Source organism: Lissotriton vulgaris, unplaced genomic scaffold (genome assembly GCF_964263255.1).
Source record: "Lissotriton vulgaris unplaced genomic scaffold, aLisVul1.2 SCAFFOLD_2522, whole genome shotgun sequence".
Taxonomy (NCBI): Eukaryota; Metazoa; Chordata; class Amphibia; order Caudata; family Salamandridae; genus Lissotriton; species Lissotriton vulgaris.
Genome location: NW_028240861.1, coordinates 276,725 through 292,592, shown reverse-complemented (window position 1 = coordinate 292,592; position 15,868 = coordinate 276,725). Strand labels below are relative to the sequence as shown.

At 40.8% G+C, this 15,868-nt stretch overlaps 1 protein-coding gene across 1 annotated transcript in view; it reads right to left on the bottom strand.

Moving 5' to 3' along the window:
• The window catches only part of LOC147672505 (plakophilin-4-like), a gene marked incomplete at its 3' end in the record, with an annotated part of 326,831 nt that overhangs the window by 37,069 nt on the left and 273,894 nt on the right, over window positions 1-15,868 (bottom strand). The window contains exons 7-10 of the mRNA XM_086947985.1: window positions 14,185-14,302; window positions 10,258-10,446; window positions 2,954-3,127; window positions 1,430-1,580 (exon numbers count right to left, since the gene is read on the bottom strand). Coding sequence (XP_086804111.1) covers window positions 1,430-1,580; window positions 2,954-3,127; window positions 10,258-10,446; window positions 14,185-14,302 — 632 coding nt within the window. The remainder of the gene's footprint in view (window positions 1-1,429; window positions 1,581-2,953; window positions 3,128-10,257; window positions 10,447-14,184; window positions 14,303-15,868) is intronic.

The following is a 15,868-nucleotide window of genomic DNA, read 5'->3' as shown; positions in this document are numbered from 1 at the left end:
AATGATCTGCATCTTTTTAAAAAAGAAAAGCCCTAATACTTTGCACTGACACTGGAACAATATTGGGGAAGGTGCAATAATATTAGGGTCGAAAAGTTCTTGCACTACCCTAAAAAGTGTTTTGGGACAATTTTGGGCTGCGGTAATTTGGTTTGTGGAGAAGGTGGCTTAAATGGCTCTACAGTGCCCATGGTAATTTTTCAATACACTTTTATATTTGTAATTGGTGTCTTCATCACAAGTAAGCCTCCAGGCTCTCTCTAGACCCATACAGAGATCTAGAGAAGGCAGGCTTTCAAGGTGCTTTACATTTGTCACGAACATGGAATGCTGGTATTCTAGTAACTCACTGGAAATCTGTGGAGAAACTACAATATAATACGGTGGAATCAACTGACACACTGCTGCTGCCATGTACCACACCATTTGAATCAACTACTTTGTGGGATGGAAGAGGAAGATATTTACGATTAAACAGAAAATTAATCCATATTTTAGCATTTTGTTCCATTAACAAAATAAAGAGGGATAACGGTCATAAAGATTGCGCATTCATCTCACCAGGGGATCAGCATCTTTCACATATTAAAATTAAGTTAAAATTAATCATTACAAAAATGACTGTGGCACAAATACTTAATTAAATTGCAAGCAAAGTCTTGTTAACATTTGTTGTGACCTGAAAAAGATTCACTTCAAAGTATTTTAATAAGAAAAAACTCAACGAGACAAAAACACGGAGGAATGCAATAAAAACAATGTAATAGACATGTTTTAAGTACCTCTCCACCAATAAAGCACTTTTGAATGTTCATGACACCTTACAAATAATAACATGAATTGTAGACCAAACTCCAAAGATCGGATTAACTTTAAACATGTTAACCAAGCAGGATGACACTCCTAGGTATTTTTTGGTAGTTTTTGATATGGCGGAGGTCAGAACTACCCATTAACTAGTTGAGAGCATGCCTCACGCACCCTCTCCCCGGATAATATAGCTTAATTATTTTTCACCATTAAACTTATAAGCATGAGCCACGGGTAAAGGTATGTAAGACGGAGAACGGACATGGCCTACTATTGACAAGGATTAAGGTCACCAATATTCATTAATGCTTTCAGAATATGAATGTGCCAGCTAGGTCTGATACCCCTTCTCCTGTCCTGCTACAAACAAAAAAACAGGAGTCTCTCTCAGAAGATGTAGCTAAGGGCCTGAACTAGCTTCATTTCATGCAATTTGGTTGGGCTATAAATATTACTTTCATACAATGCAACAAATGGGTTTATGATTTTATCAAAATTAGAAAAGTCGATGTGGAGAGTCTCAAAACTTATTTTAGGCTGATTAACTACCTAGGCAGATATAATACCATTGTAAAGACTCAATTGATTTGGTTTGTAGGCTTACAACAGCTTTACATACCAATGAGTTCCTTGTTCCGAACATCCAATGCCATATTCCTTAGCGCAGTTGCAACCGAAGACACCACCCTATCGTTGTCCATTCTGAGAAGTTCAACAAGGATTGGAAGTCCCTTTTCCTTTCTGACAGCAGCACGTATGTAGGCTGCAAACTATGAACGCAGACATTGTTCAGACAGTAGGTAAAAAATATTTTGAAAACTTAAATATATTAAAACACATGAGCGTTTAACAATCAACATTTTGAGGCTCTAGCAGTTCCTGGCTCAACAGATGATGTGCACAAAGAATACACAGGTAAGACAAAACAAATGGAAAAACAAACAGGAACACTGTAAAAGATCAGCCCCATTTGGCATGGATACATAAACTAAGGGGGCACATTCTCAGCATAGAAAAATGCTATTGTACACTAGTATTGAACAATCACAATCCAAGTGCAGGGGCACCTCATGAACATTCTCAGGCAAACTGTATCAGAACAATTGGCATATAAAATTATTGCTGTCCTAAACAAAGTCTTTCAACAGCAAAGTGGGTAAGGTGACTCACCCTGAAGATACCATCCTTTCACCCAGTCCACCCACAGAAGCAGCACTCACAAAGAAGCTCTATTAAAGATCAGTTCATGTTACTAACATCAAATTACAATTCAATGCTTAGGCTATGGAAGGAAATGCAACTCTAACTCAATAATCATGAGTTACTTCAGGGCTGTATCACTTGGCCTTGAAATGTGGACAGTTCCTTGTCAGCATTTCATATTAGTCTCCGGCAGTCTTGCACCAAGTCAGACTTCGCAGGGGAAAGAGATGTGTTCAAGATGCAGATCTTGACACATTCTCTGGGGATGAGCAACAAGTAAAGGTGCATGTCGAATATCTTCTCAAGTCCCTGGTCCATTCCTGAACGCGCATGTTGCACTATGGCTACATTTGTTTATGCACAAAGCAATTGGTGCCCCAATATTTGCATGTTTTATTTCTGAATAAACCCAAATGAAGAATGTGTTTCTCCATTTTGTACAGAAGGGGAAAAGATTTGTGAAACTGAACATTTGCTTTTGACCATGATTCACCAGAGTAGAAAAAAGCAGAAAGAGTTGATATGCCTTGAGGGTCGCAAAGGAAGGCTTATTCGGCACAGTTTATCAAACTTAAAAGAGAGACTAATGAAGAGCAACAAATAGTTTGTGACTGAAGAGCAGGTGTGTATGCAAAAAAGTAAGGGAACCACAAATAGTTACAAAAGGCTACCAATGGTTTAACTGATTCAGCCTGTCCTAAAACCATAACATTACTTTGAATGTGAACATGAAGGAGGAACCTGTCCTAATAATATAACATTGCTTTGAATGTGAACATGAAGGAGGAACCTATATAGTAGTGGAGCAAAACATACATCTAGCTATACTGGTAAATGTCTTTAATGTATCAATACAATGGCCAACGACAAGACCTTCTGAATAAATTGAACTATTTTCAGATGTTTTTCCACCACAGATAAATAAATAAGAGTTTAGTACCTTCCAGTTTCCAGCTGATAGATTCTGGAGTGACCCAGCAGATCCTTCAAGTGTAGCTGGGTTCGAGCTCTCTGCAAGAAGTGTCAGATATGGTTTTACCACTGATGGATGCCACAGCATTTCAACACCTTTGGGAGACTTGGAAAATCCTGGTATAGGACCGACACCATCCCACTAGGAAAATATATGAATCAGATTAGCTCATAGAACAATTTAAAATAATAATTCTCTTGCTTTACTTGCTCGTTCACCATGGGTGGATTACAATTTATCAACTTCATGCAAAATCACAATACCAGGCGAGGAAGAAACCAAGATAATATGATGGTGGGGAATATTCTAGTAACTGTTGTGTTCCGTGTACCTATCAGCTTTTACATCACTGATGTACACATTCAAATTAAAATCACTTGTTCAACTCCATTTGCTATCCGTGTGCTCAGCTCCCATAGCACATTAAGGAAAGCGTGCATAATTTATGTATGCATATTTTTTTTTACAGTAATTGTGGTTTGACATGAAGGTTACAAGTAATGAACCTTTCAGTTATCTGGTCATTATTTTGGGGAAACTAATTTAAAAAACATGCAAAAGTTAGGCTAACGCCAGCATTAGAGAGCTATACAAGATGCCAATGCGCACATAAACTGATAACCCCACTGAAGCATGATCAGGGCTTCCGTATTTTATTGCTGGTTTGTAAGATACACAAACACCCGCCAAGGAGGTAGATGCTATTTGATGAAGTGTCTTTAAAGCAAGTTATATAATAAGATGCTATGCACCCTTGGATTTGTTTGAATTTAATGTAATGTTCCATGAACAAATTGATAGAATTTTAGGAGCTGCGATTTATTACATAGGATAAACATATCCCAATCACCCCACAGGGCCATGCTTTGTACTGCTAACTTTACTTTCTTTTTTTATAGGCCATACTGCACTCTATTGCAAGTTTTGTTTCATTCATGTTATGCCCGTCTTTCTAGAGCTCTCACGCCATTTAAACATGAACTATTGTTGAGGGAGAAGGTAAGGCTATGTGATGGTTTGGTTTCAGGGTTTATTTCAAATACATGGGGATATCAGTCTAGCTTTGGACACATGATTCTTATTCTCCAGTTCTGGAAGTGCTGTTTATTTTCCAAAATAAGCTTCCCATGCTCTTTATTTGAAAATGTGAATTCAGTTAATTTGTTTAGTTATCTGAATGTTGGGGTTTTAAAAGCAACTGAAACAATATCTTTGGACGTTTGGAGTCTGGGATTGCTGTAAATGGCTTTTTTCTCAGTATTGCACCTTCCCCATGATTTATACGCTACTGAAAAAACATAGTACTGGATTTTCACCTAATGAATCATCTTATAAATGACCATAGACATTGTCAGAGGTCTTCAAAATTTGCCTCCATACAGGAGATAGAGAGGGTGTTCAATATTATCGATTTGTGAAGGTTTGAGGTAAAATGCACCTTTGATCTAATTGTGGTGGTTGGACCTTCCCTATTTACAGGGTTATCCCCAAACCTCTTGCCTCTTTCTCCTATTTTTTCTGAAGTGTTTTTGTTGGCTTTAGGATTCTCGTAACCAGTGCTAAAGTGCATATGCTCTGTCTAAAAAGTATTGGTTATTGATTTATCCGTGATTGGCTGATTTGATTTACTAGTAAGCCCATAGTAAAGGGCACCAGATGTGCCCAAGGAATGTACATCAAATGCTACAAAGTGGGCCTACAGCGCTGACTGTGCCACCCACATGAGTAGCCCTGCATACCTGTCCCTGACCTGCCACTGCAGTGCCTGTGTGTGCAGTTTTAAACTACCATTTAGACTTAGCAAGAGCATCCACTTGCCAGGCCCAAACCTTCCCTTTTACTACTTGTAAGCCACCCCCAATGTAGGCCCAAGGCAGCCCCCTGGGCAAGGTGCAGTGTATTTGAAAGGTAAGACATGTGCTGTAGTGTTTTACATGGGCTAATAGTGAAACACTGTTAAGTTTGTTTTTCAGTATTGCAAGGATTATCTCTCCCACAGGGTAACATGGGGATTGCCTTGAAATATCTTTTAAGTGTAATTGCCCATTAGAAGCAGAAAGAGATTTGGAGTTTGAGGTCTTTAAATTCACAATTTAAAAATAAATCTTTTGGTGAAGTTAGATTTGAAATTGCGTGTTTGAAAATGACACTTTTTAGCCTGTCTGTACAATCTACCTCTGGATTAGGATGACAGTTGGGCTCTTGTCCATTCACTCTCGACAGTCACACAAAGGAAGCCGAGGTGTACCAAGCTTATGGGCCTTCCTGAGTTAGAGTGGTGGAAGGAGTTGTCACTGACACCTGAATAGGGCTGTGCCTGTCCTCACACAAAGCAGTTTCCATCCCCCTGTAGTGTGTATGGAGCCAGGTCAGGGAAAGTCAAGGCCTTGTGCAAGGCAAAGACTTCACTTTGAAGTTTGCCTTCTTCAAAGGCAAAATCTGGCATAAGTACTGGAGCTGTGACACCATAACTTCAGAACACTTCTGTACTGAGGACATTCTGCCCAGAGAAGAGCTGTGTTGCTGCCAGGAGGGACTACCGCTTTGCTGTTTACTTTGCAATGGCCTGCTGCTGGGTGCTTCTGTCTTGGGCAGTGAAAGAACTGGACTTTGCTTTCTACATCCTGCTTTCTAAGTTTCTCCAAGGGCTTGAATTGAGCTTGCCTCCTGGTGGAAGTCTCGGGATATCAAATACTTCATCAACATCTTGTTACCAGCATTGGCACTCTTCTGCTGTGAGTCCTGCATTACCAAAGTGTGCCAAAACTAGTCCTGGGTCCTAGGAACTGAGTGGTTGTGAAGTAACCTCCAGAAAAGCACACACGATGCCGTCCCAGACGCCACTGCCTGCACCAAAGCCATGGTGACCGCTCATAAGGAGCACGATGCATCCACCGTAACAACATCGCAGCCCTGGACTCTGGCATCGACACTGCTGTCTGCACCGAAGCAGAGAGCACCACTCATTGAGAGCACGACACATTGCCTCAATGCATTGCAGCCCCTGGTGTACAGATGACAGTGCCAGCGACTCTGACCTAGTCTCGGACACAGCTGCCCGCAATGTGGTTGAGGGCACCTCTTGTGAACTGCAGGACGCATCCCCCTGTCTCACATCGCACCCCAGGCCTGCTGACGACAGGCCTCAGCGCTGATGCTGCGCCGCTGCCTGCACGGGTGCAGTGCCGCTGCCCGCACGGACGCTACGCTGCTGTCTGCACTGAAGCCGTGGTCACCGCCTGTAAAGAGCCTGCTGCATCGACTGCGACAGTGCATCCCTGACCCCGCTGACGACATGGCTCCTGTCCTTGACATCGCGGAGTTCGAGCCCCAGCTGTGTGACTTCAAGGCCTCAACGACTTCTGCATGGCTTTCGAAACAGATACCCGCATATGCTGGCAAAGTCTCATTTTCAGATTTCATCGCAAGGTCCCTGAGCCCTTTCACTTCCAAAGGTACTGTTTTGTGGTTCTGTCCAGCGCCACATCACTGAACTGTAGGATTTGTGTTGTTCACAACGCAGCGATAGCCCCGGTTGGTGCTATCAACTTCAAGGAACTGTATTATTAACTCTATTCTTGCAAAATTCATATCTTTACTTGTGCATGTGTGATTTTTATAGTTTTGGTCAGATAAATATTGGCTATTTTTTTTAACTGGTGTGGAGTGCTTTTAGGGGTGGAGTGAGTGTGTGTGTGGGGTGTGTGTGTGATGGACAGGGTGTGTACCGACTGCCAATTACAGACTCCTAGTGGTCAGTTAATTTCCAAGACAGGACCGTCTTTGTCATGCACTGATGTCAGATGGCTTAGTTTCGTTGTAGGCCCTGGTAGGGGTGAGGTGTCAAGGCATTCCACCACAGTTCTGGTCTATCTGAGCCTTTTCATTACGGGTTTCTTTTTTTGCGATTCTCCTTTTCCCCTTGAAGGCTACGATGTAAGTATCGGGACTGACATGCGTTGTCTCCTGTATTACCTCCAAGGGCACATCTTCCATAGGACCAATCTTCATGGAGTCGATTCCCACCTCCTTACCAGTTTATGTTAATTATGCTCCTCAGGATGTTTGTTTTCCTGGTTTGCAATGGCTCTCTTTCTTAAATGTGTCATATGTGAGAAATGTTTGTGACAGGGTGGTTCCCTCATACCATATTACCAAAGGATGCCTTTTAATTTAGCTTGTTATTTTTTGCCTTTCTTAATATAGGCAACTGGAGGTATTCAGCAGTTTGGTCAGGAGATAAATGTAGGAGATTTGAAGAAATAACGATGCATTGCTTGGGGTGTCGCCAAGTTATCCCTCTGCAGTGAGCTTGCCATGGCTTTTACGTCTCTTGAACTGGAGCGTCCCCTGGTGCACCATCTTCAGGGTCTTAGTGTTGTGTATTTATTTCTTCTGAGCCTGCTTTGTGTGTGCTCTGCAACCTTCTACTTCTTGCTTTAAGTGAGAAATGCAAGAGATCATCTCTGGTAACTGACAATGTGTCTAAGAGAGGCACACGTACAGGTATCTTCTAATTTTAAGACGTCACATTTAGCCCAATTTATTCAACCTCCCTAATTTAGTGTCAGTTGCCATGGTGTAGGATGCCAGTGTTCTATCTTATCAATGTGTATTTGAACTGCCTTCATAATTGCCCCACGTAAGTCGTTTATGACATATCACCAAGGGGAGGAAACACAGAGGGTATCAGAGCGAATTAGATTCTCAGGCAATTCCTCATTGGGATCCTGTTTTGCTGCATCCCATGAAATCCATAACCTTTAATCCTCTGATGGAAGTCTTTCATCCACTGTAGGATGACAACACTTACTTTGAGACACTTAAATGTCTCTAACAGGACGTCAAGCCAAAGCAGATACATTTGCTTTAGTCCTGCCCTATTTTGTCAAAGTTTTGTAATTCAACTTTTTTGTGCAATTATGCTATAGATCACATGTTACATCTCTCCAAAGACTAAATGTCAAGCTGTTTCAACCACTACATGGTACAGCGTTTGATCACAAATATCAATCAGAATTTCTTTTTTTTGATTATGCGATGTAATCATAAAAGTACAGAAGACAAATTTTAAAAACACTAGGTACATTTATCATTACATTTAACTAAAACCACAAAAAATAATTTACACAGACAGTAAAAATGGTGAACAAAAACCACATAATAGTGCATTAACAATTGTAAAAACAGTCTAAACAGCTTAACAGGACCTAAAAGGAAATATAATTGCGCCAGTAAAGTGCATGTTTCAGAAAGGTGCCTACTGAATGGGTCACATAAGGATTCTGGAGCATCCTTAAGAAATATAAAGCTGTACTATACTGACAGAAGCCAAAGTTTTTGCATATTGTTAATAAGGATTTCCTCTGTGCCTCATAAAATATACAGAAGAACATGAAATGTGCTAGGGTTTGGGGAGAGAGCTCATCACAGGGGCAGAGCATGATATTCTTGGAGTCAAATTGACATATTAGGGGGGGGGGGTGGGGGAGGAGAGCACAAGTGACATCTAATGGTGCCTAGATGGAACTTCGTCAGTATGACTCTCTCCCTTGTCAATGTATAACAAATATGACTCTACCCCAGGTGTCAATTGTAAATCCATCAGTTCTCTCATATTAGGACTCAATCTCCATGTTTTTCCTATTAGATACTGACTTTGTTAGAAACAGCTCTTTAACGTTTGCATTTTTCCTCTTTAATATGGATTCCTGTTTAAAAAACAGGTCTCATCTATGGCTTTCAAGGATTTTTGTAAATAATTCAGCCATGATCACATAACAGGCAATTCTCAATGATATTGCGATTAAGGAAGGCCTTCAGGTTGCTCCAGATTGATATCCATAAGAGAAGAGGGGCAATCCCCACCAGAACTGAAACATGGGACAAACCTAGTTAATTGTGTATGAATTGCCTTGAACTGCCCGGACCAAGACCAAGTAACCGACTACAAAAGTAGTTTTCTACCCTCAGGATGCTGCTGCAATCCCCATATCCTCAAATTTCCGCCTCATAAGTGAGAACGGGTAAACATTTAATTTGTAAATTTCCAGTAAGGGGCCAATGGGTTTGCTGCCTACTCTTGTAGATACATTAAATAGAGCCCCCACTGTGCTGTTAAATTGTGAGCATCTGTCAGAAACTCAGGGCACAACATTGTTGGTAGAATCAAAGATCACACCCAGATAGGGGAATTCACTGACCGTGGTAATATTAGCTAATTGGTCTTACCTTACTGTGCTGAGGGCTGCACACTATATAATGTGACTTGGTAATGTTGGTGTACAGGCCCAATTTATCCATAAAAGATATAAAGTTGTCAACAAGGGCCCGGATCCCATTTGGCGTGTGGGCAAGCAGCACAGCATCATTGGCTTAAAGAAGTGGAGGCAAAGGGGAGACCTTGATTCTGAGTAGGTAGCTACAGCTGCTGATAAGAGGGCTCTAGGTCGTTTATATTTAAAAGAAAGAGAATTGGAGCCATAACGCATTCTTGGCGGACACCACAATCACAAATATTCTTTTAGGGGTCTACTAATCCTGACAAAAAATCAAGGGCTACATACTACAAGTGAACATTTCGCATTATATAACCAAAGCTAAACTACACCCTATCAAAGTTCCCCTTGAGCACATTTCATAACAAAAGAGTGCTTATGACTATGTTCAATGACATTGAAAAACCGATCTGCCCACCTGGTAATTTAAATTCATTTAGCCCATACATTCACTGTTTATCTGCTCTATAACTATGCTGCCTAGTGGGTCTGGGAAAAAAACACATACCTGGAAAAAGATAATGTACCTCTTAAGTTATGAAAGAGAATACCCGAAGCAAATTAGGATACTCGTCCTGCCAAATGTGCATACTAGTCTGCCACCTCCGGTCCACTGGTGTTTCTACAGTGATGGACAAACAGACCATGATAGCAGATGCTTGCAGGGTTGGCTTGCTGAGTGTCCTAATGAGTAACAGAAAGATCAAAGAGATCCCGAGGAGCGATGAATGTCCGGAGGCCAAGCAGTAAGAATCTGGATGAATATTAATATACACAGTAGACGTGCAAACAGAGGTCTGCGAAGTAATCTGTGAAAGGTAATTGTGTTTTAGAATATTTAGAGGCATTTAAAGCAGGTGCATCAGGTTTCTAATTCTCGTCTACAATGCACTTTTGTAATTACTTGCCACTCCCGGGCAATGAATAAATCCAATTCTACATGACACAGCAGTCCATGACCTGTTGAAGTTAACATTAAATAATTGTGCCAACCTGATCATCTTGTGGCGGCTTTTTCTTCTTTTTCTTTTTTTTCCCCCAACAGCTAGAATCTGAGTCTTTGCTTGGAGAGTCTTTGCAGAAATCATCAATTTCATTTACTCCTAGGAGCCTTGCCTGTGGCACTTCCAATTCTAAACGGTAGGATAAATTCCGCAGGGTACAAACACAATTCTCCACAGTCTGAAAAACAATGCAATCATTTACATCTCGAATGCAAAATGAGGAACACATTTTATTAGTAATGAACAGACTTAAATAACATGTCTATGAATCTGGTAATCAAATCAAATGAAACAGATACTTTTTTTTACGAAGCAATTGGACAGTTCAAATGTGGACATGCAAATTAAAAATAGGACCAGACATTGAACACCAAGTTCTGACAACATAATAATGCTTCTTGGAAGAAACAGGTGAGATACTCAAGAGTAATCATAATCACTCCAGTAGCTGTAGTTAATAAGCTCTACATCTTTACAAATTTAGGGGAACCAAATAAAGAGTGACTAAAGCCAGACTAACACAATGCTGCCTACTTTCCTATAACATGAATCGGGAAAGGCAGTCAGAAGCACTTCCAGTGCTCAGGCTGAGCTGGCAGTAAAATGTACTCGCAGGTCACACCAGAGAGCCTATATCCCTCCTCTAGACATTTAGTGTCGGCTTACCCATTTACTCCTTCGGGCATTTCACTGGTGTGTTGTATTCACTGGAGACTGGTTTGTGAAGGCAGAGGATCACTGCTGGTGCCTCTGCTTTTTTTCTCCTTTTCGCCCAAGTTAATGACAGCAGGCACAGCAAGTGCTTTGGGGTAGAGAATTGAAAGCCAGGATATACAAAAGGAGAGACGTGAGAGGAGGAAGTGAGAGGGACTGGTTTGAAAATATTTGCAGAACTGCTTTTGGTTCCATGTCTGGCCCTACAGAGAGCCGATCAACATTATAAGTCACCTCTGGATGTTACAGGCCATATACCTTTGCAGCCTTGGGTTTAAAATCAAGCTATTGTGATCCCAGTCCATCAGTGAGACGGAGTCATTGGAGTAATGGAAAATAATAAATGTTGTCAAACCATCCATGTATGGATGGCAACAACAGCGTCAAGTAACTGCTCCAAAAAATTGCTTCTACCATCTCCTCAGAGATCATTACTTTTCTGCATTCACTGAACCACATTTCTACCACTCTGAAAGAACTACATGGTCTCCTGCTCCAAGCCTGCATCATCTTCAAGACCTCCTGCATCACACACAAAGCAGTTACTAACCACAACCAACCAATGAACCACTAAAAAAGCCAACCAACCAAGATGACTTAAAAACAACATGGACCAAGAAGTGACATCACTAGATCAGTGTTGGAGATCATTAAGAATTCAGGCCAGTGTACAATTCGGTCTTCTTTAGGAAAGAGACAATGCAGTGAGATCGGCAGTACAGAATAACAAGATTTTGCAGTAAATCTGCTCTCCCCTGCCTTTAATATTTGGCTGTTAGGCTGATTTATATAAGCAATTTTACACTAGATCAAACCTAGCATTTACATTTGTCTTCTCTGCAGGAGGCCATGAAAGAATTCTTGCCCTTTTCAGGAATCTCGGAGTTGGGGAGGGTCAGTGTCAGAACGCAAAATGATGGGCTCCCCTGCAGAATATAATGAGGCGCCTGAATCTACTATACCTCACACACTCATTAAACTGGATCTGGATGGGGTCCCCCTGAAGTCTTAGGAGCCCTCCAGGAGGACCAGGGACCCCCTGCATGAGCCTTCATTATGCCCCTGGGGCTGGTTAAGAAGCTAAGCATGTGCCTTCATTTTTAGGTCGAGCATTCAAGACCTCTTGTATATACTTTAGTATATACTTTGATATCATTAGTATATACTTATATGTGTATGTACTTTGTGGTCTCTGGAGATCAGCCCTAGGACTTGTCGGCTTCCGATTAGGGACTTTTTTTCTGTTCACTTGCCTCTGTTTAACTGTCTTGATAGAAAACGACCAGCAGAGGTCAGTAAAATACCAGAATTGCTTTCTGCTGAGGGACTTTTTAAAAAATTTCTGGCAACTGCCTCTATTTAACTTTCTTGATAGAAAACGACCTGCAGAGGTCAGTAAAATACCAGAATATCTTTAGCATTCTCTAGATTCTAGTCCGTAGAAATTGTCTTCCCCGAGCACCCGTAGACAATAATATTTTTTTCAAATATTGCATTTTCAGTGATATGACCACTGAAGGCCCTGATTTTATGTTAAAAACAGAGCTTTGGACTATACCATTTCCAGCTGAAATGCAATATTTCAGTCCATGTGTTCCCATACCTGGTGTGTCAGGCAGTTTGGTGCTTACTTTCCCTCCATGTTAAAAAGCAGTAGATGTTTTAGCACCCAGGCTAATGTGCTGCATAGCTAAATACATATAAGTTTCCAAAGGCGAGACCGATTGCATTGCAAATGCTTGTTTAGATTACATTGTGATCACAATAATCAAGTGCCAATTAAGTTTTGAATATCATAGTATGAGATCGCTGGGAAGCATGGACTCTTACAGATGAACTCTTAACTTGGACATGTTTTAGGGAATGGAACAGAACACTTATTTACATCACATTAACCATTTTTAAGTCCTTCCCTATATATTCTTTACCACAATTCCTCCTCAGCTCTCCTGTGCAGTAGATGACCACGAATGAGAAACTGCCCAAATTTCAAAGCTATACGGGGTCTGTAGCACACCTCCTTGTAGGAGCCGCATTCTCCAGTTTCTGCTGGGCTGACCCTGTTGTCATGAAGGAGAGGAATATGCCCTCTTAGGGGCAAACCAGTTTTAATAGAGAAGCCTAAATGTTTTTGAAGTCTAGGGAATATCAATTGCCAACGGTGAAACCCCAGTTATCTGTTCTTCTGCAGGTTCTTTCTGGACCCATCAATTCAGGTCTCCATTTAAAGTGAGTAATGTAATGTTCAGGAACCACTAAATCTTTAGCTACAGTCTACACCAACACGTTCAAGTCTCTCAACTCAAGGTTGTTGCATTTAAAAGTCGAACAGATGCAAGACTTATCAGCACCATAGACTTGGTGTAAAAATAATACATGTTTTTGACTACCTGCTAGCAGTTGTTTTCAAACAGTGCTTACCAAAGCAAGAACCCATGACTGACCTGACTGAAGAAAAATTTGGAAAAGCCAGGAAACGATAATCCGCAGTAAATAAAAGTAAATCAAATAAGGACATGCAAAATAAAGACGTTCTATGAACAAAGTAAAAGATAGCACTCCACTACAAAAACGTAATAAAGCGCAGAGTAAAAAGCAGCAACTATTTCATGATTAGTAGTAAATTTAGGCAGAAGTGAGAAGGTCATAGACAGCATAAGAACGAGTGCCCAATAATCCACATCTGACAGTTAAAAATAAGGCAGCAGGTTCGGAAAAAGGGGGCAAGAAATGGTTCCGGCTAAGGGAAAAGTGGTACTGCAAGATGGAGCCTTCTCATTCTGATTAATAATAATCAAAAATAATGCAAGAGAACTGGGGAATAGAAGATGGAGAAGAGCGATACCTAAGAAGATAGAAGACTTACTTAGAAGCTTTTTAGGCCCTCTGCAAACTCAAGTCCACCAACTATTGTGAAATGTGCAAATTCAGAAACTGAGTACTATTACTATAAACCACAAATTCTTGGTTCGTGAAACCTAATAATTTAAGTACGAGTGGCAGGCAAAAAGAAGGAGAATAATATTTATTCAGCCTGCTTGTTGGGTCTGCCACACGTCAAAACAAATCTGACCATTGTTCCATTTCATTAAGTAAACATTTCTATAAGTAATAGAATACCCTAGAATCATTCATAATTGTAATCGCACCAAAACATGCAATATGAGATATGGTACCTCGGGAATACTTAACATATGCACACCTTGCTGTCAAAGTCTGACGTGTTCACACATGTATGAATCACATACAATAAGGAATCAACCAGCCCTTCACATGTCCGCATCTGTTTTCGAGCTTCTTCTCCTGCAGAGCTTAGGTTCCTAAACAAACACATATGGCAAGGGATTACTTTTGTAAACTCGGAACACACACATTACACAAACCCCCACATAAGCCATGCAAGATCCCCACGTTTGTTACCTTCTTGACTGCCATTGGACTTTTAGAATTAAAAGTATGAATTTTTAGGTCACCTGAATCGGAGGGTGATTCCAAAAATGCTCCCTAGACCACTTTTTATAAAATAAAAAAACCTTATCCTCAGCTAACTTACCAAGCAAGTAATAATACCTCCGATGTACTGGAGACTTATGTAGTGGTTGTATACCTGGTGGACGACCCCTCAGAACATCCTATTTATGCGGAAATCTGGTCCCCTCCAGTGAGTGATTTTGGTGGGGGCGGGTTGCAGCAAGGGGCAACTAGTTGTCCTGCTCTGCCAACTGTTTCGCCTATGTATTATGATAGTCTTATCTTTTTTCTATGTAACTCGTTTTATGTATTTCCTATAAAGCACTCCAATACTTTTAGCCATGTGGGCACTCAAAAAATAATGCAAAACCAAATAATCACTAAAATATGAATTTAAATGTGGTAATCTGCATTCAAACAGATTCAAATGAGGAGCAGCACTGTTCTGCTTCCACCACTGCAAAAGAGCTTTGCTCTTTCTTTTTTGGTACTTTACATATGCAACATTGAGAATTGTTTCACATTTGCCCATGGACAGTTCTGGGATTAGGGTCTTCAAATAAATATCAGTCGAAAAAAATATTAAATAACCAAGTTACAAAATTATGTTTCACTGATGAAATTCAAGGTTTTATGTCTAGGCAGAGGGACAGGTGAGGAAAGGGGTGGTGCTGAAGTTGGCGGGCACTTTTATAACACAGGTAGGCAGCAGAATTCTCCCCCAGACTGGAGTTGGTAAACAAACAACACCTTGAACCCGTTAAAAACCACAATCGGTTTACAGACACGGAGGAAAGAGGGGTGAGGGGGGTTCTATACTGGTTTAGCTTCTTTTAATAAATACAAAGGGTAAACAAGCTGTTCTTAAAGGGAACACTACTAGTTTCTTTAAATGAGTGTAGTCCCACAACTGATTGACCTCAACAGCCCTAGCTGGGTCTGCAGTGTTTTGGGAAGGAGGCTGCCAAGACGCTTTCTGATTGAAGCTCCATGACCAAACAAGGAAATCATCCCACATGGTTGGTCAGCTGCGAATGCATTAAAAATACATTACATCACAAACATAGGGGAAGTAGAGCACCTATGATTCAAGACAAAACCTAAGACACAAGGTATTTGTTGCACACATTGTTTTATTCACACTGGGCATCGATCTCTTAGTGACCGTATTTACACATCATTACGTGTGAAAGTGTCCCTAGGCGGGAACCTGATGAGGGGGGGAGTGGGTGGGGTGATAGTGGATCAGTGAGGATAGGGAAGTGATTGCAGGATAAAGTGTGAATCAAAAACAGTACATCACTTTAAAAACCTGGAGTTCATTCATGGAGTCTAATAATCTAAGTTTAACAGAAACAATACACAGCCAAGATTTTAAACAGTAACAGTATAGAATATCTGTTGTTCACGCTGGC